The sequence below is a fragment of the Botrytis fragariae genome (genome assembly GCF_013461495.1).
Source record: "Botrytis fragariae strain BVB16 chromosome Unknown tig00000101, whole genome shotgun sequence".
NCBI lineage: Eukaryota > Fungi > Ascomycota > Leotiomycetes > Helotiales > Sclerotiniaceae > Botrytis > Botrytis fragariae.
The window spans coordinates 1,675,161-1,695,218 of NW_023500996.1; the positions used below are offsets into that span (position 1 = coordinate 1,675,161).

Sequence of the window (20,058 nt, forward strand, 5' to 3'; positions counted from 1 at the left end):
CAGAATGTGCCACATATGTATATGTGGCTGAAGGATTACCTAATCCGAGGATATGTCTCAATGTGGCGCAATTCTATGATAAGAACTATCAAGGTTTTTCCATGGTTTTCAACGTCTCCAATCCAAAGAGTCGAGGAGGATCGTTCATTGTTTCATCCTTATTGTTAAATAGAGTTCGCGTTGTGAAGGGCTGTTTCGAGGAACCAGATCATTAGAGAGTGGTTAGCAATAGATAGCAAGCTTTTAAGTAAAAGCTGCAGAATAAAACTCTCTGCTTGAATTCTCAAAACCACAGGAAAAGCATCACAGGGTAGAGATTCATAGTAGTTTTGATGACAACCCGCCATCAATACAGCCATGTCATTCTTTAGCCCTTTTGTCGGTACTTCTCGATCTGGCGATGCTTGGTTTCTGGCCGGCCATACATCTTCCTTCCCGAATATTACAGCCTCCGGAGATACTGTCCTATCCGATCGCTTACCATGCAAAGGTTCTTTCGCACCTGGTTGTAAAGTCTTTCATGTGCCTGTTACCAACAGTACTCAAGCGGTTGAAGTCGAGCTTGATGATGCCGTAGCAGCTGGACTCAAGGAGCAAGTTATAGTGTTTCAATACCAAGGCAAGTTTCATGCCGTTGATCATGTAAGTTTAGTCTGCTTATTCTTGCTCTATGAGAAGACTGAGAGTGTGTTTTCAAGGGAAAGCTGATGAACTACTACTAAATAATTGGTAGAGCTGTCCACATTCCTCTTTCCCACTTTCACGAGGCACACCGTTTGATATTGAGGATTTTGGCATACGATTGAGTGTAGGAATACAATGTCCAAAACACGACTGGTCTTTTGATTTGATTCATGGCAAAGGCGACCGAGGAAGTTATAAGCTGAAAGTCTGGGAAGTTCAATTACGGCCAATTTCTGGAGCGGAGAATGAAGAGAGGGAGGTTTGGGTTAGAAGGAAGCAAAGGATAGGATGAGTGTCATTTGAACCCGAACACCAGGTTGAGATGGATATCAATCCGCCGAGGGAGAGGGGAAGGATTGACTTCTATGGACGATCAGACTGATTCTGGTTTGAGGTGCATGCTATAGTTTAGCCATGCTGGTCATGGACGCAGAAATCTGTCAGTATCAGGGCGCTCATGACCCCCCTCGATCCTCTAATTTGACCATCTGTGGTATATAATTCAAAACACCATGGGTAGGTAGACAGTAAAACTTTAATAAAGTATTGGATCCATCCTTCAGGTTGCCTCAACGACTTAAGTTTTGTTTATAACAAAACAAGTGGGGTTACGCGGCAATGCGGGGTTTGCTGGAGATCGCCGAGGCGGTAAAACGCTCCGGAAGAATTATGAATGCCTTCGACCAAGTACCTGCCAAGTATATCCATTACATGTCTTGGACACACACGTAGGTAAATATCGGTCAATAATTCACCGAAAATATTTTCCGATGATGAACCGAATGTCGGAGGAATATATGTTGGCTTGTTATCTCACGATACTTTATATACCGCCTCTACTGCCCCAAGTTACTGATCTCTCATTCACAAGTAGCTATCCAAATCTGCTCTCCCGAAGCCCATTGAACCAATTGTCAAGCAGTGAATACCCTCCGTGATCTCGACCGTCGATTAATTAACTCGTACTTTCCAATACTCTCAAAATGGTTCGCAATCTTGGATTCCTTTTAACCGGTCTGGCTACGACATTATTCGCATCTCCTGTTTACAGCGCAGCACCACCAGCATTTCTACTTGCCGGTGATTCAACCACAGCCGTTCAGAATGCAGGTTTAACAGGTGGTGGATGGGGTAATGGTTTTCTAGCTACCCTTCGCAATGGAGCTGGAGGTATCAATTATGGACACAATGGTGCAACGACTGTGAGCTTCGTGAATGGTGGCGATTGGGCAAAAGTGTTGGCATCTGTAGCAAAGTACAAGGCAAACTATACGACTTTTGTTACAATTCAAGTAAGTATTGGCGAACGGTGGAGAGGAAAAAGTGATAAGATAGTGTTGACGCGTGAATTAGTTCGGTCACAATGATCAAAAGGCAACAGCAAACATCTCAGTTGCGGAGTACATGACCAATTTGAAGAACATGGCGGAGGATGTAGTGGCGGCTGGTGGAACTCCAGTAAGTCAATACTCTTTCATAGGTTTGAGTCTCTATATTGGAGAATATTTAGATGCCCCCATTGTTTTGGCGTCGAAAACACGGAGGGTTGTCCATTAGAGACCAGAAAATTCGGCAGAGGGATGCTATCGGCAATCTAAATATACAACAGAGTTAACTAACCTGGCTACTTAGATTCTCGTCACTTCTCTTACCCGTCGAAGCTTCAATAGTTCAGGTCTTGCTAAGGAAGATCTGGCCGTACAAGCCAATGCTACTATAGCCGTTGCTAAATCGATCGGATCTTTGTACATAGATCTTAACCGCGCATCCACAGACTATGTCGATGCTATTGGGGCGACTGATGCTGCGACGTATAACTTGACACCAACGGATTTCACACACATTAATGCTGCCGGAAGTGTCTTGTTCGGAAATATTGTCAGTGGATTGATTGATGTGGCCGTGGCCAGTTCATTGGGTTTCGATATTAAGACTTATACCAAGCCGAATGCGACAATTGCAGAAGATGTTGCCAGTGGGACTTATATCTTCCCAAGTGGATTTGGAACTCTACCAAACAACACCCTTCCAGCATAGGATCATCGTGTGATGAGAGGACGTTTTGGGAATTGTATATACTATGATATGAGATTTAATGAAATGGAGATAATTATTTTACTAAATTGTTTCGTCGGGCTTTTGTCCGCAAATGCAACATAACATCAGATGAAAACGCTTCCTGCTAGATAGAAAGAAATGACGACGGGGAACAGTCCATCATGAATGTTTTATATGGAAGAACGCTGAGAAATACTTGGAAACACACTCACTTCTGTTACGACATTATAACATTCAACGTGAAATTTAAAATCTCACACATATTCGATATGACATAATAATGAGTTGTCAAAGCCAAATGACTGTATACGTTCAAATTAAGTTGTGGCGTGTGAGCACTAGACCCGGAATACTCATAGGCTTGTTCAGAGCCAAGTAAGCCTGCCGGACGCACGAAAAGGCTTGTATTTGATCGAGAGTAAGCAGATGATTTGACAAGGCAATATCTGACATGGCCATCTTCAATATAAATACCGAATTGTGCCTTTTCTTGATAGATCTTATAATTCTTGTTCTCACATCAACGTTGAAGCATCATATCCTGGGATTTATGGGCAGCGGGCACCCGACTTAACACTGGCAATCAATGATGGAAAATTACCTTCCTTACGAACTTTATCAAAGAATTAACATTAGATTATTGAATCACCAACTATAATTCGGGACGTCGGCAGAACACGAAGTTAATTGCAATCATCTAATGATCCCTTGCTGTTGCACCTTTTGAAGTCAAGTGTAAAATGCTGAATGAGTATTTTATTCACCGTCTATACATTCTGTTTAATGAGGAGAAAACACTGTAAAGAGACTTTGACCTTTCTCATATTGTAACGTTACTCTACTTTGTGCCGCCGCCAACTGTATATTTCCAATACGAACATGAGTAATTCCCCTCTGAGTTCGTGGAAACTTTCTTCTAAACACTATTCGCGTGCTTTCCGATATACGTGCCAATGCGAGCATGATTCCCATATATCCTGAATTCTGGTATATTCCCCGAGGGCTGGCGTTTGGATATTATTGGATTTTCTCATGAATGTTGGCAGGTTGGGTGTTCAACTTCATGCCCCGTACAAATGCCGAATCTCGGACACCTAAATTGAATCAGTTCATATCCTCTTACATGTTCTCGCCACCAAAATCATTCCATCACCAACGGCCAGACCATCGACGGTCAGACAACCGTTGTCTTCTTACTATCGAATCCCGGAATCTTCCCACTATTATCGACGTTTGCACTCCTGATATGCTTTCCTACAGTTTCCAATTTGTTCACTTCTTACGTATGGACTATGCTCGTTCTCTTTGATTATTCACCACCATTCTTCTATTCTATGGAAAATTTTCCATGATTGTGGAGTTTTGAAAAGCACGTCATTTTCAAAAATGCTGTTGTGACTTTGTCATCATCTAAATAGGAATCTTTTCTCCGATATATGAATAATAGTTTGATATGTTTTCGTCGGTTTGGTCGGGAATTCAATTAAGCTTAAAATGTTAGTATACCAGTGATATGTATTCTTTACCCCCTTCATCTATGTTCAATATTAAACGAACAAGTAAAATCATTCATGGTTTATGATAAATCCATACTTTTTGGATCTTATACCCACAATGGCCAAATCTCAACACCAAAATCTTGAATCGTGAGATCCAAAATCCCTACCATTATGTTAGCTCGATCACTTCTTGAGAATTCTACGTCCCGTTAAATTCCCACCGCTGTGGGCTATTCATGGGTGTACTAAGGGACCTTAGCACGGCCAGTTCCACAAATCGAAATGATATTCGTTTTGTAATCTAATAATTAGTATGCGATAAGAATGGTAAATGGTGCAATACCGATGGATCAATTTTTTCCATGTCGAATACGCTTAGTGGCGGTATGAGACTTCTCTTGCGTATATACTAGTTCTTGTAACTTTTGCCATGCCTCACGCATATTTCACATCTCTTGGTATCTTCTCTTAATTCAACATTTGATCTTGGAGAAATGGGGTTTTCATCTTGAGAAGCCGCCTTTTTCCTCGGCAGCAGGAGAATAACACCACCCCCGCATCTGTCGATCATGAAAATGATGGGGTAGCATCGAGTGTTACTGGCACCGACGAAATCAGTAAATCCATTGAGGAAAATGGTATTCCAGCTGAGAAAATCGATCCCGAAACAAATGTCAAAGAGTCCTCACCTATTGTCGAGAATTCACCTCTCGACATCGAAAAGGCGACACCAACATCAGGAAGGTTTGGTGATGATGATCCATTACTTAAGGATATTCCGTGGCAAGTTCGCCGAATTGTCAGTCTCGAGGATGATCCTACCGAACCTACAATCACATTCCGCTATTTTCTTCTGACTCTGATATTCGTCGCACCGGGAGCTTTCTTATCACAAATGAGCCATTTCCGTACGACATCCGCTCCATACTCGGTCTTCTTCGTTCAGATTTGTTCCAACTATGTTGGTGTTTGGCTAGCAAAGGTTCTACCAGCCAAGACCGTCTGGCTACCATTTGGAGGAAGCTTCAGTTTGAATCCAGGTCCGTGGGGAACAAAAGAACATGTGTTGGTTACTATTTCTGCAGCATCTGGTGCCACCTATAACTTGGCCTACGCCCCAATTTCTATCGCCGAGCTCTACTTTGGAATTACCATTCATCCGGCAGTTGCGATATTCTTCATGTGGTCCGTAGTATACATTGGATATTCTTTTGCAGCCATTGCCAGACAATTCTTGCTCTATGATCCTGTATACCCATGGTATCAAGCGTAAGTTCAAGACTTTTTCCGACGTCCTTGATCATACTGCTCCTGTCAACTTGGCTTTTACACTGCTCTATCCCAGCTTGTTCTCTCACAGCGAGACATGGTGAGAACATTAGAGAATGATGATTGCTAACTTCAAATTTTAATAGACTCTGTCAGACTGCTCTCTTTGAAACTCAAAAGAAGCAGAGGCAACATCCATCCCGTGTTTCAAAGAAGCAGATGAGAGTATTCTTTGGAGTTCTTGCAGGAATCACTTTATGGCAATTCCTCCCAGAGTTTGTATTTCCAATGCTTGGGTCCTTGGCATTCCTCTGTTGGGTCGCCCCAAAGAACAAGGTTGCGAATTTCATGGGCTCAGGTTTGGGGGGAATGGGTTTCTTAAATCTGACACTTGATTGGTCAAGTATTGCTAGTTTGAGTAATTCCAACAGCTTGTTTGTAACTCCTTGGTGGACTCAAGTAATTATCTTCCTGGCTTTTGTAGTCAACTGTTGGATATTGCTTCCAGCCGCGAAATGGGGAAGTTTGGGTAGTTGGAAGCCTGAATTGATGTCTAATCGTCTCTTCATGGGTATGTCACATGCCCAGAATGATATTTTGATAAGTACTAACGAATCATCAGAAAATGGAACTTCTTATCCTACCACCAAGCTCATCACTCCTCAAGCCACACTCAATGAAACTGCTTACGAGGAGTATGGGCCAATCTACGTTGGTACTCAACAACTTTGGAACATGTTCTTCGATTATGCAGCATACACTTCCGGTATCAGTTGGATTTTTTTCTTTGGATTTACACAAATCAGAGATACCCTCAAGAAATTGAACGCTCGTCGTAAAAACAAAGTCGAGGGAGAAACCATCAACCACCAATATGGCGATCAATTGAATGTCCTCCAACGTTCTTATAAAGAAGTTCCATGGTGGTGGTCATTGATTCTCTTCCTTATTACCTTTGTCGTTATGATGGTAATCTTGGGCACCGGTAATCTTTTTATTCCTCTATGGACATATTTCATCGCGGTTCTTACAGGTGTTGTGGTCGTTGTCCCACTTGGCTGGCTATATGCCCTTTCCAACTTCCAACTTCCAATCGGTACCTTCAACGAACTCTTGTATGGCCTGATGGTTAACGCGGTCGACGGACACAAGAATCCTTCAGGTGCATCGGTTTACTCATCCCTTGCCGGTGATGCATGGTATCGTGCACAACTTATGCTTCAAGATCAGAAAATTGGTCACTATATGCATATTCCTCCTCGAGACACCTTCTTTGCCCAAGTCTTCGGTTGTTTCATTGGTATTCCAATTAATTATGGTGTCGTAAAATGGGTACTCAGTTCAAAGGCGGATTATTTAAGTGGTGCTGTAACAGATCCGACACATCAATGGACTGGACAAGGTCTCGCTACTACCTTGACTACTAGCACACAATACGTTCTCATCGGACCTCTACGCCTCTTCCAGTTGCCTATTTTCAAACCTCTTCCATACGGGTTTCTTGTTGGAGCAATTCTTCCAGGAATCATCTATGCTCTTCACCGTCGCTTTCCCAAAGCTAAATTTCATCTCTTCAACACCACCATTTTCTTCTCCGGTCTTTCTACATTTTATGGAAATATCTCTACTGGGTACACTTCTTCCATCATTGGTGGATTCATTGTCGCCTACTGGGCGTACAGATATAGATATGAGATGTGGGCAAGATATAATTATATTCTTGCCGCTGCTTTCGATGCAGGATTCAATTTGAACATGCTATTGATTTTCTTGTTCTTTGGCGCAGGAAAGATCGTTACCATGCCAAATTGGTGGGGAAATAATGCAGATAGTACAGATAGATGTTTTGCTTTGGAGTAATTGGGATGTATGTTATGGTTCACGGATATGAAAGATTCCCTGGATGAACGTAGTGTTATGAAACTCGATTCGAGATAATGATAATGAAGATATTTTATTAAAATTTTGGTGCTTCTATCTATATCAGCATGTGCAGATGACACTTTAATTATTGCAAGATAGCACTATCTTTTCGAACTGCATCACCCCCACTATTCGCTGTGTTGTCAATACCAGTCCCATTCTTCAAATAGCAGAACTCCCCACCCTTTATTACCATACTGACTGCCCTACATAAGCCCCCTCCTACGTCGATCCCACTTTGCAAATTTGTAGAGTAACCCGCGTTATACTCTGCGCAGGCCATCATACACTGAGTTAGATCCGGCATATATATCTTCATGATGTCATGGATACCTGGATTTCCATATTGAACGCCAGACGGATAGTTTGTGTAACACGCGACGCGAAAAGTCTGAGCCATGCCTGATAAGTTGATAGCTGAACCCTCTGAAGAGAGGGGCTGAACGAGAGAATCATTAAATGTGGAAAATTCATCGGAGCAATGGGAGATTGGCGCAGCCGATACTGATGGATTAGATGGCGCGGATGACGTCGTAGATGAAGAAGCTATATTTGAATTATCTATAATCATTCCTGAGCTTGTGGTTGAAGGTGCTATCGAGTTTATGATACTCGTGGAATATATGACGCTTGTTGTTGTCGAGCACACCCTGGCGGCAGAATTCTCTACCCCCGAACTCGTGTTGATATCTGTGCTAAGATATCGGATTAAAAGCAGTCCATCAATGTCTCATAGGCCTCAGTTACCTCTTGCAATTATTCTTTTGTGCCGCAATTCCAGCTGCTACACCTCCACCTATTCCACCTCCGACAATGAGACATAGCAAGACGACCGAAGCCCAACATGTTCCAATTGACAACCCCGCGATTTGCCCACGCTCTGATATTGCACCCTTTTCACCCTGTATTCCAGAGTGAGTTTCCCGTGATGACCATGGCCATGTTTGCCGTGAAGGAGCATCTCGCACTTCAAGACCTGGTTGAGTCTCAACGGATGTGTTCAAGCATAAACCACTTTGCGAAAAGTTTTGCTTGTAGGTATCCATCGGTGTGATATTATAGAAAGATATCTGAAAACATCTAGTAAGAAAGATCGAAGAAGTATTGAGTTTGCAGGATGTGGGCAGTGAGGACCTACCGAAGACTTGCTAGATCTAAAAATATTCATTGAAAGCAATAGGAAGATAAACGAATGGGGTCGTAATGACTTCTTATGCTATAACTCGTCGAATATCACCGAGAAATATTTTCAAGCGCCGATTCGTTTCATTGAATCTGCGGCTGGAAACTTTTCGATATTAATTTTTTGGAAGAGACCAATGAGAAAGGAAATATCTTGAGCTCAAGAACGTATCGCTGAAGGATTTCGACTCTGAAACAACTACGGAGATTTCGAAGCTCAAGCCTTGTGAGATTGGGGTACAAAAATATATTTGTAAAAGCCTTGTAGGTAGAGTTTTCCGAAAGACAGAACGATGCAACGTTCTGTAAAGCAATTGAAGGGGCAAGCCAAGTAGATCAACTGTTTGAGCATTCACTTAAAGTCAGGTAGTATGAAGATGAGAACACACGAGACACGCAAGTACAGTACTGACTGCTGTGATGGACGAGAAAGATTGGAATCAAGTAGTACGCTTATACTATTAATACAGAGATACTGGTGTTGATTGATAGATACAGATCATGGCGGGGGCTCAACTACCCAGATTTTTCTTCGTGAATGATGAGAGTAAATCTCCTTCCTTTTGAATAGATATTGAGCTGACTAATATCCTTGCATCTAATCTTATCTAATCTGCGAAGCCTAAGATCAACAAAAATAATTTGTTACCAAAGCTTTTTGAGCTTCACGAATTGGAAGCTTTCAAGAAAGACTTGTATCATTCACATTATTGCTTCATACAAGTCCCCGACCCCAGCAGAAGGTCCTTCGCATAAGCTCTGGTCTATAGAGAATTCACATACTTTGTCAATTTGTGTCCGCGCACATTCCATTACATATTCCCTTTGACGCCCTCCTCAAATCATAATTATGCCTCTCGACACTTCAACCTACTCTCTTGCTCTCCTTCGTCTTGACGGTCGCAGATGGAATGAACTTCGCCGTCTTACAGCACAAATCTCAACCCAACCTTCATCCGATGGATCTTCATATCTTTCAATGGGCAATACCCAAGTTCTCTGTACAGTGACTGGGCCTTGCGATCCTTCGAAATTACGATCAATTGGCGGTGGTGGAAGTAATAATGCAGGTGAAAAAGCGGAAGTAAGGGTGGAGATCAGTTTCGCAGGCTTCGCAGGCGTAGATAGGAAGAAGTATGGTAGGAATGATAAGTAAGTCTCCTTCAGTTCTTTTATTTGCTACGTATTGCGAATCTCAACTGTACTAGCTCGAGTGGAATGAAAACTAATCAGGTTCGCTGCAGACGTATCCAAGAACTTTCAAATACCTTATCCACAACCTTCACTCCTCATCTTCTTACCACTTTGACTTCTCATTCGACAATCCTCATTTCCCTTCACATTCTGTCATTAGATGGCTCGCTTCTCTCTGCTCTTATCAATGCCTCAACTCTTGCTTTAATCGATGCTGGTATTCCAATGCCTTCTTATATTTGCGCTTGTACAGCTGGTTCTACATCTTCATACTCAAGTAATGATGAAAAAGCAGACCCGTTATTGGACTTAAATTTGGGTGAGGAGCAAGAACTACCATTCCTCACGGTTGCGACAGCTGGAGAAGGCGATGGTGATGGAGTCGTGGCATTGGTCATGGAGACGAGAGTACAAGCTGGTAGATTAGAGGGCATGTTGGCTGTGGGAGTGGATGGGTGTAAACAGGTCAGAGAGATTCTAGATGGAGTGATTAGAACTAGAGGGAAGAAATTATTGAGTGGTGCAATGGCTTAGTAGGGCTAGATCTGTACATGAGACGAGGGAAGAACAGCATCATTAGATGATACCCAAGTGTTTTAATGGCGTCATAGTGGAAATGGGATAGGATGGCAGGAATGGAAAAACATTACATCAAGGGAACCATGTGATGATGAATAGAAGTTAGACGTATGCCTTATATATTCACAAAATGAATGATGGTATATTTCTTACTATTACCATGCAAACTGTAAATAAACACCGCAAACTACCATTCCAGGAGAACTCGCGAAGCCGGATTTCTCTTATGAACTTCAAGATTCCTGAACACAGACCTGCTCAGAGTTCTCCATGTTTGATCTCGGGCTCTGGAGTTGGTGGTTCCCAATCTTCCGGAAGCTCCTCAATGACAATCATAGGCTCATCTGCAGCTTTTGGTTCTGGTTCTGGAGCTGCTTCTTCCACAACGGTTTCCTCAACCTCTTCAGGAATGAGTCCCTCTGGAATCTTCTTCTTCTCGCCTTCACCCAATCTGATGGCGTCAACCCAATTCTCAATTGCTTCGATTGTCACATCCTCAGAAACTAGAGAGTCGCCCTTGCTAGAGAGAGCTCGATACCAGTTTCGACGTCCATTGAGAGCAATAATCTCAGCATCCCCTTTTAATCCTAAAGCCTCTTTGACTTGAGAGAACCCAGGATTTTCGACTTGAAGGATATAGAATGGGAATAACTTTCGTTGATGTAAATGATGTTTATGGGAAACCTCGGCTAATGATGTAGAAGCTAAACCTGTAATCTCGTTCGAGGTATCTGGGAGAAGTGCAAGAATACATGTGCCGGTTTTAGGACCAAGACAATTCTTCTTGAGGTCGGTTTCAGAAGTAAGAATAGGAATTGCAGGCGCTGGTGGAAGTACAATGGGGTTTTCTGTTTCGACTTCTGGTGATGGTGATTCAGTGGGTTGATTTTCTAATGTTTCATCTGTTTGAGTGACAGGCTTTTCGGATTTGGCGTGAGATTCCGATGCTGCTTCGAAAGATTCCTTTGCTTTTGCAGAGGACTTTTTGTTTGTTTTGGATTTGGAAGATTTAGCCTTTGCTGCTGGTGGATCTGGATTAGGTTCGGCAGCTTGTGTAAGAAATTTGACCATGCCATCCTTCTTCAATTCCCCATCATACACAATGCCTTCAGCTGCTTCTCCACCAGGTAACAAAATAAGTGTAGGAAACTCAGTGATGCCAAATAACTCAATGGAAGCTTTCTCTGTGTTTCTGATCTGTGCCACCTTGATACTGCCCTTGAAATCAATGGCAATGGCTTTCAATGTTGCGCTTGTCTTTCCTTTGTCGGTAAACAGAATTGCCTTCGCAGTGTCATTCGCATCGGCCAAAAAACTCTCCAAATCTTTATCTGCAACTCTCTTTACAAGGTTTGGAATTTTATCGACTACTGCATCGACAATTCCTTTCGCAGTTCGTGGTCCATTGTAATCTTCAACGATTGGCTTTCCGGGTTTGCTTCCAGGTTTAATAATCTTGAGAGTAGGGAACCCTTGAACACCGAATCCTCCGCAGAAAGCTTTATTCGATTCTTCATCGCAGTTGACTGCTGCTACTTTCGCGAGACCAGCGAGACTCTTGGCGGCTTTTTCGTACGCTGGTTGAAGGTTCTTGCAATGTCCACACCATGGAGCATAAAATTCGACGATCTGTATGATCGAAGGTTAAAGACTGATGTGCCAATAGAATGATTGAGGATGAGGGAAATACTTACGGAAGTATGGTTTGATTGAGCAATCATACGATCATAATCCTTTCCATTAATTGACAAAACAGCTGAACTCTTTGGGTACAATCCAGCATGAACTGCGGGCAAAGCACACAACAAAGCCGCAGCTGCAGTTGAAATGACTCCAGTATTAACCATTTTAAATAATTGTAAATTGTAATTACTACCTGTAGCTGTAGGAGCTATTGAATTTTATCAATACATGTAAGAAGGAAAACAGAGTGGCAGTGTGTGAAGGTGTTGTATTTATGTATGCGAAAAGGCCACAGTCGCAAGATGTGTATTACGAGGTGGATGAATTTGGATGAGGTATCATTATTAAATGAAATCCGGGGTAAAATACCTACTAGCCTCCGTCCGTACTGCTACTTTAGTGTTGATTGAGCGGTGAAATGGCAGAATTCAATTAGTGAGGGGTGGGGTTATCGTATTCAGTTGTAAGGCTGGATTTACTGTTCGAGCATCGCATCACATCGCATTGCATTCTCACCATATCGTTCACAAAGAAAGGCCTAGGCAGAGCCTTCAACGAATCAACAAACATTCTCATACTCAACCTCGCTGTCGGTCTCAACTCAGCTGCAATTCATATATGCAACGCAAGCTTTCTCATCCGTCTCTAATCATATCCCACCCTACTTGTACTCACCGAGCCATCTTTCTTCAACTCAACAACCATAGTCAATAATGGCGTCACAAATCCCCCCAAAGTTGAAGACCGCGGACTTAACTCGATTTATTATCAAGGCGGCACAGCTCGAAAATGCGAAGCCGGTTATATCATACTGGTGTACGTATCAAAGTCTTATCGCACAACCCAAATTTTAACATTACCATTCCTGCAGGTGAATACTGGATCGTCAACCAGATTCTTTCGAAAGGACTACATACTGGAGATGCAGAGACACTACAATATACTACTACTTTGATGGAAAAACTTGAGAGGGTATGATAATCCTATGTCTGCGAATTGGACTTTAGTTAAATCATGGCAGATAAAATCCGAGAACCCAAACAACGATGCAATCATGGATGATACTGCAGGTCAGGCATATTGCGAACAATTTGGCATGGAAATATTCTCAAGGGCAGATCGAGCTGTCGAAGCAAATAAGGTCACAAAGTACGATCCTGAAAGTCATATTCTCCCTACACATTGACTGATGATCTCAAGACAAACTGCCGAAACTTTTCAAGCCGCAGCAACCTTCCTGGAACTATTGAACATCTGGTCACCACCGGATGCCGAAACTCAAGCCAAGATCAAGTATGCAAAATGGAATGCAGTTCGTATCGTAAAAGCATTGAAAGAAGGAAAAGATCCTAATGAATCTAATCCCAAACCACAACCAACTTCCAAGGATAAATTACCACCGTTAGATCCAAATGATCCAGAGGTACAATTGTTGGGGGAACAGAAAGCACAGCAAGCTTCTGTGGAGGATGCCACAGACGAGCAAGATCAATTGGAAGCAAAGTTAGCAAGACAATCATCATTAGATCGGTCTTTACATCCCTCCGAACAAGTTTCTGCTCATGGATCTCCAAACAATAAATCGGCTCCATTCGAACCATATCCCCGCGATGGTTTTCCATATAATGCAGTCCAAGACGATAATGTATCCCCTCTCGAGCCATCCCCAAAAGATAGGAATGGATCTATAGGAGGAGGATACTTTCCAGAAGTTCCAACTTTTACATCTGAACCTCGAGATGCAACTTTACCAACAGCTCCCGGTCCAGATACCACATTTGATCTTTGTCTACCGGATACATCTTCTCTTGCAGCACCCGGAATTTCTCCCGGAACTTCTCCCGGAATGAAACCATCTCCAGATTTCCAATCATTTCCGCCCCCAACTTTACCCGGGGAACAATCGTCAGTTACTGCACCTCAAGACTTTTACCGTCAACCTCCACCACCAGACCATGGAAATGTACATGTACCACCACCTACCAACCAGACCTATCAACCTGGACCTCCCCCATCAAATAATTTTACAGCACCAATAGTCCCACCAGTCACACAAGCCCGTGGCCAATTAAATACGGACGATGAAGCAATTGCTAAAGCACAAAAACATGCAAGATGGGCAATTTCAGCCTTGAATTTTGAGGATGCTGAAACCGCAGTAAAGGAGCTAAGGGCAGCACTACAAACTTTGGGTGCGCAATAATTTTGAAGAGAAGTGATACTTTGGAATTCGATGTGTTTAAATCAATAGGCGGCAGGTTCACATGTGATTTTTCAAAGCAAATACCCAATTGTTATTCAGTATCTTTTATCGGAAGATTTTCTATCCGATTCATTGCTCAATTCAATATGTTTCAGGCCCACCATTCAAGTCCTCAATCCAAACCCTTTTTCTGAATTTCAGCTTTACTACCAATTGTAATGCGGTTCTCACACCTTCGTTTCTAGCATGATTCTCAACGGTCTGCACTATCGAAAATACTTATATAGTCTAGCATTATGAGAATTATTACTCTTGAATATCAGAATTTCGACTATCACTGTATTTCAAGTCAAGTGGCTTTAATATAATAACATTATTTGGGATTTAGGGGTGATCACCATTAGCGAAATTAGCGAAGCTGGAATTGAAGTTGGGAACATTCTATCAAATAAATATTTCGGGCAGAATTCATGAGTCCAACGTGTGTTCCTAAGTCATTAAAAAAATTAAAAAATTGAATTCTACTTATATAGTGCAAAGAGGTCCTCGTCTCACCCATATATTCCACCGCGATCTTTCGAAGAGTATGTCACTAGTTCTTTTCAGGTCTTCCTCGATAGCATAGGTCTTGATCATAGATTCATGTCTGGCGGAGGTGTGATTTAGAAGACGATGTACAGCCATGTTCATTTTGTATCATAGCCGGCGATATTCTCAAACAATCTCATGAGTGTTGTGTTCCCACCTTTTATAATGACATTAGGTATTCCGGACTCAGAGCTTTGAATATATTTATAAACAAAACAGTCCCTAATGCCAAATTATCTTCGTCTATGTATCAGGTAGGGCTTATTTTGATTCAAAAACCCAAATGGACTAAATGTTCATTTTACTCCTAGCTATCGAGATACCTGCGGATTCTATCAATGGTAACCACAACCTCCACTCGCTATACACCACAACTCTACAACTCCATTGACTTATCTCGCTTCAAACATTACAAGCCAGCATACGAGTATAGCTCAGTCTTGTGAATTCAAGTACAACATCATCAGTTTTGAACATTGTATTTAATCCGGCAGTTCCTCTCCACTCACTGATGACTGTTACTCTTAGTCTTACATATTAGTGATTAAAGAAAAATAGTAATAATAACCATAATGAAGCTGCTTAGAATGAATCGGATATATGATATCTGCTATAGTAGGCAAATGATTCAATGTCATTCACCTACCCATAATATACATGGGAAAACTCAAATGTCAATAAAATATCAGTTTAATATGATTTTGAAGTGATTCATTGGATGGTATAATTTATTCGATGGTAAATCATTTTATTCTTTTGGTTAACAAAAGGCATACTTTGACAGATCGAAGTTTTGCAAAGTTGAGGGGAGTCGTCTGTTACTTCGTTATTTTTAAAGTGGAGAATTCTGGAAGTTCCGTCACAGCGGCGGACGGGACTCCCATAGTATCAACACTAATTGACCACGAAAAACTTGTATCTTAGACATTGATAATTAGGACGAACAGAATGATTACTCATGTCAAGATTTCTCGTACGAAGAGCAACACTCTTCCACCGCTATCTCTCGCCATGATGTAAAGTCTCTTCTTAGACTTGCAAGGTATATAAAGAAGGCACCTCGCCGATTTTGATATGTGCATACAACATCTTCTTCGAAGGGCTGTAGCCTCTCATCAATAATTTACACCATGATAGCCCTCCCGAAAACTTACAAGGCCTTCCGTCGCACGGTTGACACCACGCCCACCACACTCGAGCAAACCACCGAAGAGACTCCAGCAACACTTGGTCCAAACGAAGTCCTCATCAAGATTCATGCAGTATCTTTGAACTACAGAGATGTAGCAATGATGCATGGGAAGTACCCAGTTGAGGTCATAGATCACGGGGTCCCCGCCAGTGATTGCGCAGCAGAAGTCATGAATGTTGATTCTGAGGTCCATGACTTCAAAGTTGGAGACCCAGTTGCTCCAATCTTTGACAACTATAATTTCGACGGTTCAAGAGATGAGACAGCAGTTTTAGGAGGTGATATAGATGGTGTTTTGCGAGAATACGCCGTGTTCCACCAGGACGTGTTGTATCACCTTCCAAAGCATCTTTCATGGGAGGAGGTGAGTTGAGGTATTGTCTCTGTGAGTACATTTGAATATTGCTTAATTAGTATCTTATCCAGGCTTCAACCATCACTTGCGCCGGTGTGACCGCATGGACTGCTCTAGATATGCCGAGAAATAAAGGAGCCGCTCTTCTTCAAGGTAAGATTCAATTCTATCCTGAGTCATCAGCATTAACGAGAAATCAACAGGCACGGGTGGGGTGAGCTCTTTCGCATTGTTAATATGCTTAGGGGCAGGTATAAAACCCATCATCACCTCTTCCTCGGACAAGAAACTCGACATCGCAAAAGCAGCCGGAAAAGCGGGCGAAGTCGAAACAATCAACTATCGCACGTATCCCAAGTGGGAAGAAGAGGCTATCAAGCTCACGAACGGCCGCGGAGTTGACATTGTGCTTGATAATGTGGGACCAACGCAAGCTACTCAGAGTCTCACTGCTCTCGCAAGAAGGGGTGTGTTTTCTTTGGTTGGATTCTTAGGCGGTTTCAAAACGGATCAGATCCCAGATCTGTTCTCTCCAACTCTGCAAAAGTCCTTGCTCATAAAGTACGTTGATCGAAAATTCGGATTTATTCATCCCAATTGCTAATCAATCTCTTTAGGGGAGTAGGGGTTGGTGACAAGAAAGACCACCAAGACCTTTGCGCCTTCTTGGAAGCGAAGAAAATCAGTTTGAAAGGGATTGTAGATCCAGGCGTGTTTTCATTCAAAGATTCCCAGGCTGCATTTGACGCACTCTATGATGGAACTAAGCACCAGGGTAAGATTGTTATCAAGATCTAGGCTATACTACTTCCAACATAGACGGCAAGGTAGAGATATAATCAGAACCTACTTGAACATCTAAATGCAGTTAATAATATTTTTGTCCCAAATAATCAATCGGGAAAATGATCTGTAGATAGAGTACCGCCAAGGAGCACGTAATCTTTCGATGGAATTATAAAAAAGTTAGTTCTTCATCATACACTTAAAAGTGCCGTAAATACAATCGTGCATTTCTCCAGAAAATTGGCAATTGAGGTTGTCTTCACCAGACGATGATGACCACATTTGACAAGCAATTTCCAATGGCATACATCCCGGTCCAATTATTATTATTTATCCCCTCATCTCTGCAAAGCTCACCGCACCCTCAAAGTTTCATCCGACTTCATTGCCATCTCATCTCACCCATCTCTTCTCTTGAGATCATGCAGTTCCACTGCATTTAGCGAATCTATACCATGTAAAGTCAAAGGCTCATCGTTATCGACATCGTCTCGGCTCAAAGAGAGAATACCCCAAAGCTGAATTGCGAGAGCATCCTGAATTACCTCGTGAATCTTCTCTTTCTGACTCGAATTCTCTAGTTTTTGACGAACAGGGATCGCCACAGCAGTTGCGTTGCGTTAAGCTCACTTTGTAGCGTTGTTTTGATGGCTTCCCGAAATTGACGACTGTCAGCTACAAATTTAACTCCACGTAGTGATCCAAGAGTTATGCATGAAGCTGAGAGGTCTAAGGAGCGGTGATATCAAGTAAATGCACTGAGAAATGTTCAAGTCGATGAATATGCTGATTGTTGTCGATTTCCCAGCATCCCGCCTGAAGACAATGAGACGAAGAAGTCTAGTTTCTTTTTCAAGAGACCATTATAGATGTCCCATGCCCCATGAACTTTTGGTTTAATCATTGCTGTGAAGTTCTCACGTGAAATAACCTCGAAAGTACTATGTTATAGAGGTATTAGGGGGGAAGGAATCAGTAAGGGATACAGTAGGATATACTCACATTAAGCACCATCGCAGTATTGAAAACACGGCATATTGGAGGTAGTTCTTCAGAAGCATGGATTAGCATCTCCTTTACTTGTTCTTCACAACTCACATCGCAAGCAAAAACATGAATTTGTGCGCTTTCTCAAGTTTTGCACATAGGCGATGAGTGGCTAGTAAGCAGCGATATAATGTTCGGCCTATGGTAAAGTAGTATAGAGACGATGCTGTTAGGGTCGAACTGCATGGAAATGGTTGCTTTAAAGCCGGTGCTGGAAAGTAGTATCAATCCAACAATGTTCAGAATGAGGATGTAGAAGACGATGGAGAAGAGCCTTGAGGGAATTTTGCCTTATTCCGTACCATGTAATGGTATCTCCGGTTTATTTAGTTTGCAAAAGTTCATAAAGGATTGGTGGAGATGATATGGTACCCTAAGAAAGAGGAAGTAGTATTTGAGTGCTAGCTAGCATACAGAGTTCTGAGTACTTGAGAACTGTACTGATCCCAATCATATCTTATCACTAAAGTATATAACTCCACTATTGTGACTAATCCCTCTAAATCTCATTATCCCTCTGAGAGAAACGTTTCGCGCCACCCATCCATCGTTCACCGATGACTTTCTCCATCTTAATCAAGCAAGCGAACTACATTACTTTTACCTAAATCCACGATCACCTTATTGATACCGAAATATAAGTTGAATCTCGTGAAGTAGGTTTTAGATAACTGGCTTGAATTTTAATAAAAATTTCAGAAATTGATTGTCCAACGGACCAACAATATGTAACCCTATCCATCAAATTAATTAGTACAGAAACCAAATTATAATAATAAATAAAAACCAGCTACTTACTGGGGAAGCGAGGATAAAAGCTATTGCTACAAAAGCCCATCGTTGATTGCCTTTCGAAAACAAGAGACTAGCAATAAACAGAATAATACCCATACAAAACAATATACACAAGCACATTATTGGAAAGTGCGAAGCGTTGCCTGTGAAGACTGCCTGGAAGCATGCTTGGAGGCCGGCGGAGATTGTCTGGAAGTATGCTTGAAGGCCGGCGAAGATTGTCTGGAAGCATGCTTGAAGGCCGGCGAAGATTGTCTGGAAGCATGCTTGGAGGCCGGCGAAGATTGTCTGGAAGCATGCTTGGAGGCCGGCGAAGATTGTCTGGAAGCATGCTTGGAGGCCGGCGAAGATTGTCTGGAGATATGCTTGGAAAGATACTTGTAGGCTGGTGGCGATGCTATTAACAGTATAGAGTACAGCGGAGGTACTCTGGGAAGCGTATTCGTTTTGTTGAAAATACTCCTTGAAGAAAGAGGTTGTAATGCTACGGGCACCCCAAACACAAATCGTAAGTACTGTGATAAGCCAAAATGGCAAAGGTAATTTTTCGATGAATTTCTCAACTTTCTGGATGTCAAAGTGTTTGTAAATACCTTCAAAGAAAGGCCAGAACTTGTTGATGAGCTCTATTATTTCTTGATAGTTGAATTCCATGATGAAGTAAAGTATTGTAGGAAAGAGGAAAATTGTAGGGAAACGGAGACATCTGAGAATTTTATAGTAGGAGTTGCTGAGGAAGCCGTACGTGGTAGTTGTAGCAAATGCGGTAGCGAGCAGCATACCTGTCCACAAAATAATTTTGGTCGATACCATAGTGAATTATTCCGGAGAATTGAATTATATCGTAATTATGGCTTTGGTTAGTTCGGTCGAATTTCCAAAGGTTGGATAGGCAAGTTGGAATAGATGAGTTGAATGAATGATGTCGCGAGTTGTAAATTTGAGTCGAGTTGTAGGTCGTTCGACGAAACTATATAGATACCTGCTACTGTCCACTCTCGTTACCGAGAAATTAACCGAG

General features: G+C 42.1%; 9 protein-coding genes across 9 annotated transcripts; 6 read left to right on the forward strand and 3 right to left on the reverse strand.

Annotated features, from left to right (window-relative positions):
- Nucleotides 1-357: 357 nt before the first annotated feature.
- Nucleotides 358-976, forward strand: Bfra_009160 (putative rieske domain-containing protein; the record flags this gene model as incomplete). The annotated part of the gene is made up of 2 exons (XM_037339510.1): nucleotides 358-642; nucleotides 734-976. The coding sequence occupies 2 exons, from the start codon at nucleotides 358-360 to the stop codon at nucleotides 974-976; spliced, it is 528 nt and encodes a 175-aa protein (XP_037191076.1).
- Nucleotides 977-1,667: 691 nt separating this feature from the next.
- Bfra_009161 (putative gdsl-like lipase acylhydrolase protein) lies at nucleotides 1,668-2,721 on the forward strand (the record flags this gene model as incomplete). Its single annotated transcript, XM_037339511.1, has 3 exons — nucleotides 1,668-1,976; nucleotides 2,038-2,142; nucleotides 2,317-2,721. 3 exons carry the CDS (start codon nucleotides 1,668-1,670, stop codon nucleotides 2,719-2,721), a joined length of 819 nt encoding a protein of 272 aa, XP_037191077.1.
- A 2,013-nt stretch (nucleotides 2,722-4,734) lies between these two features.
- Bfra_009162 (putative oligopeptide transporter protein) lies at nucleotides 4,735-7,370 on the forward strand (the record flags this gene model as incomplete). Its single annotated transcript, XM_037339512.1, has 3 exons — nucleotides 4,735-5,510; nucleotides 5,657-6,081; nucleotides 6,133-7,370. Coding segments are annotated over 3 exons (2,439 nt in total), but the record flags the coding sequence as incomplete, so codon positions are not given.
- A 148-nt stretch (nucleotides 7,371-7,518) lies between these two features.
- Nucleotides 7,519-8,479, reverse strand: Bfra_009163 (uncharacterized protein; the record flags this gene model as incomplete). The annotated part of the gene is made up of 2 exons (XM_037339513.1): nucleotides 7,519-8,128; nucleotides 8,181-8,479. The coding sequence occupies 2 exons, from the start codon at nucleotides 8,477-8,479 to the stop codon at nucleotides 7,519-7,521; spliced, it is 909 nt and encodes a 302-aa protein (XP_037191079.1).
- Nucleotides 8,480-9,465: 986 nt separating this feature from the next.
- Nucleotides 9,466-10,343, forward strand: Bfra_009164 (putative exosome complex exonuclease rrp41 protein; the record flags this gene model as incomplete). Its single annotated transcript, XM_037339514.1, has 2 exons — nucleotides 9,466-9,767; nucleotides 9,860-10,343. 2 exons carry the CDS (start codon nucleotides 9,466-9,468, stop codon nucleotides 10,341-10,343), a joined length of 786 nt encoding a protein of 261 aa, XP_037191080.1.
- Nucleotides 10,344-10,646: 303 nt separating this feature from the next.
- Bfra_009165 (putative disulfide-isomerase a6 protein) lies at nucleotides 10,647-12,235 on the reverse strand (the record flags this gene model as incomplete). Its single annotated transcript, XM_037339515.1, has 2 exons — nucleotides 10,647-12,017; nucleotides 12,083-12,235. 2 exons carry the CDS (start codon nucleotides 12,233-12,235, stop codon nucleotides 10,647-10,649), a joined length of 1,524 nt encoding a protein of 507 aa, XP_037191081.1.
- A 549-nt stretch (nucleotides 12,236-12,784) lies between these two features.
- Bfra_009166 (uncharacterized protein) lies at nucleotides 12,785-14,274 on the forward strand (the record flags this gene model as incomplete). Its single annotated transcript, XM_037339516.1, has 4 exons — nucleotides 12,785-12,887; nucleotides 12,943-13,043; nucleotides 13,093-13,220; nucleotides 13,272-14,274. 4 exons carry the CDS (start codon nucleotides 12,785-12,787, stop codon nucleotides 14,272-14,274), a joined length of 1,335 nt encoding a protein of 444 aa, XP_037191082.1.
- Nucleotides 14,275-15,967: 1,693 nt separating this feature from the next.
- Bfra_009167 (putative alcohol dehydrogenase protein) lies at nucleotides 15,968-17,252 on the forward strand. Its single transcript, XM_037339517.1, has 4 exons — nucleotides 15,968-16,418; nucleotides 16,481-16,562; nucleotides 16,613-16,970; nucleotides 17,027-17,252. The coding sequence occupies exons 1-4, from the start codon at nucleotides 15,993-15,995 to the stop codon at nucleotides 17,205-17,207; spliced, it is 1,047 nt and encodes a 348-aa protein (XP_037191083.1). The 5' UTR covers nucleotides 15,968-15,992; the 3' UTR covers nucleotides 17,208-17,252.
- A 1,685-nt stretch (nucleotides 17,253-18,937) lies between these two features.
- On the reverse strand, nucleotides 18,938-19,850 carry Bfra_009168 (uncharacterized protein; the record flags this gene model as incomplete). The annotated part of the gene is made up of 2 exons (XM_037339518.1): nucleotides 18,938-18,976; nucleotides 19,041-19,850. 2 exons carry the CDS (start codon nucleotides 19,848-19,850, stop codon nucleotides 18,938-18,940), a joined length of 849 nt encoding a protein of 282 aa, XP_037191084.1.
- Nucleotides 19,851-20,058: the final 208 nt, after the last annotated feature.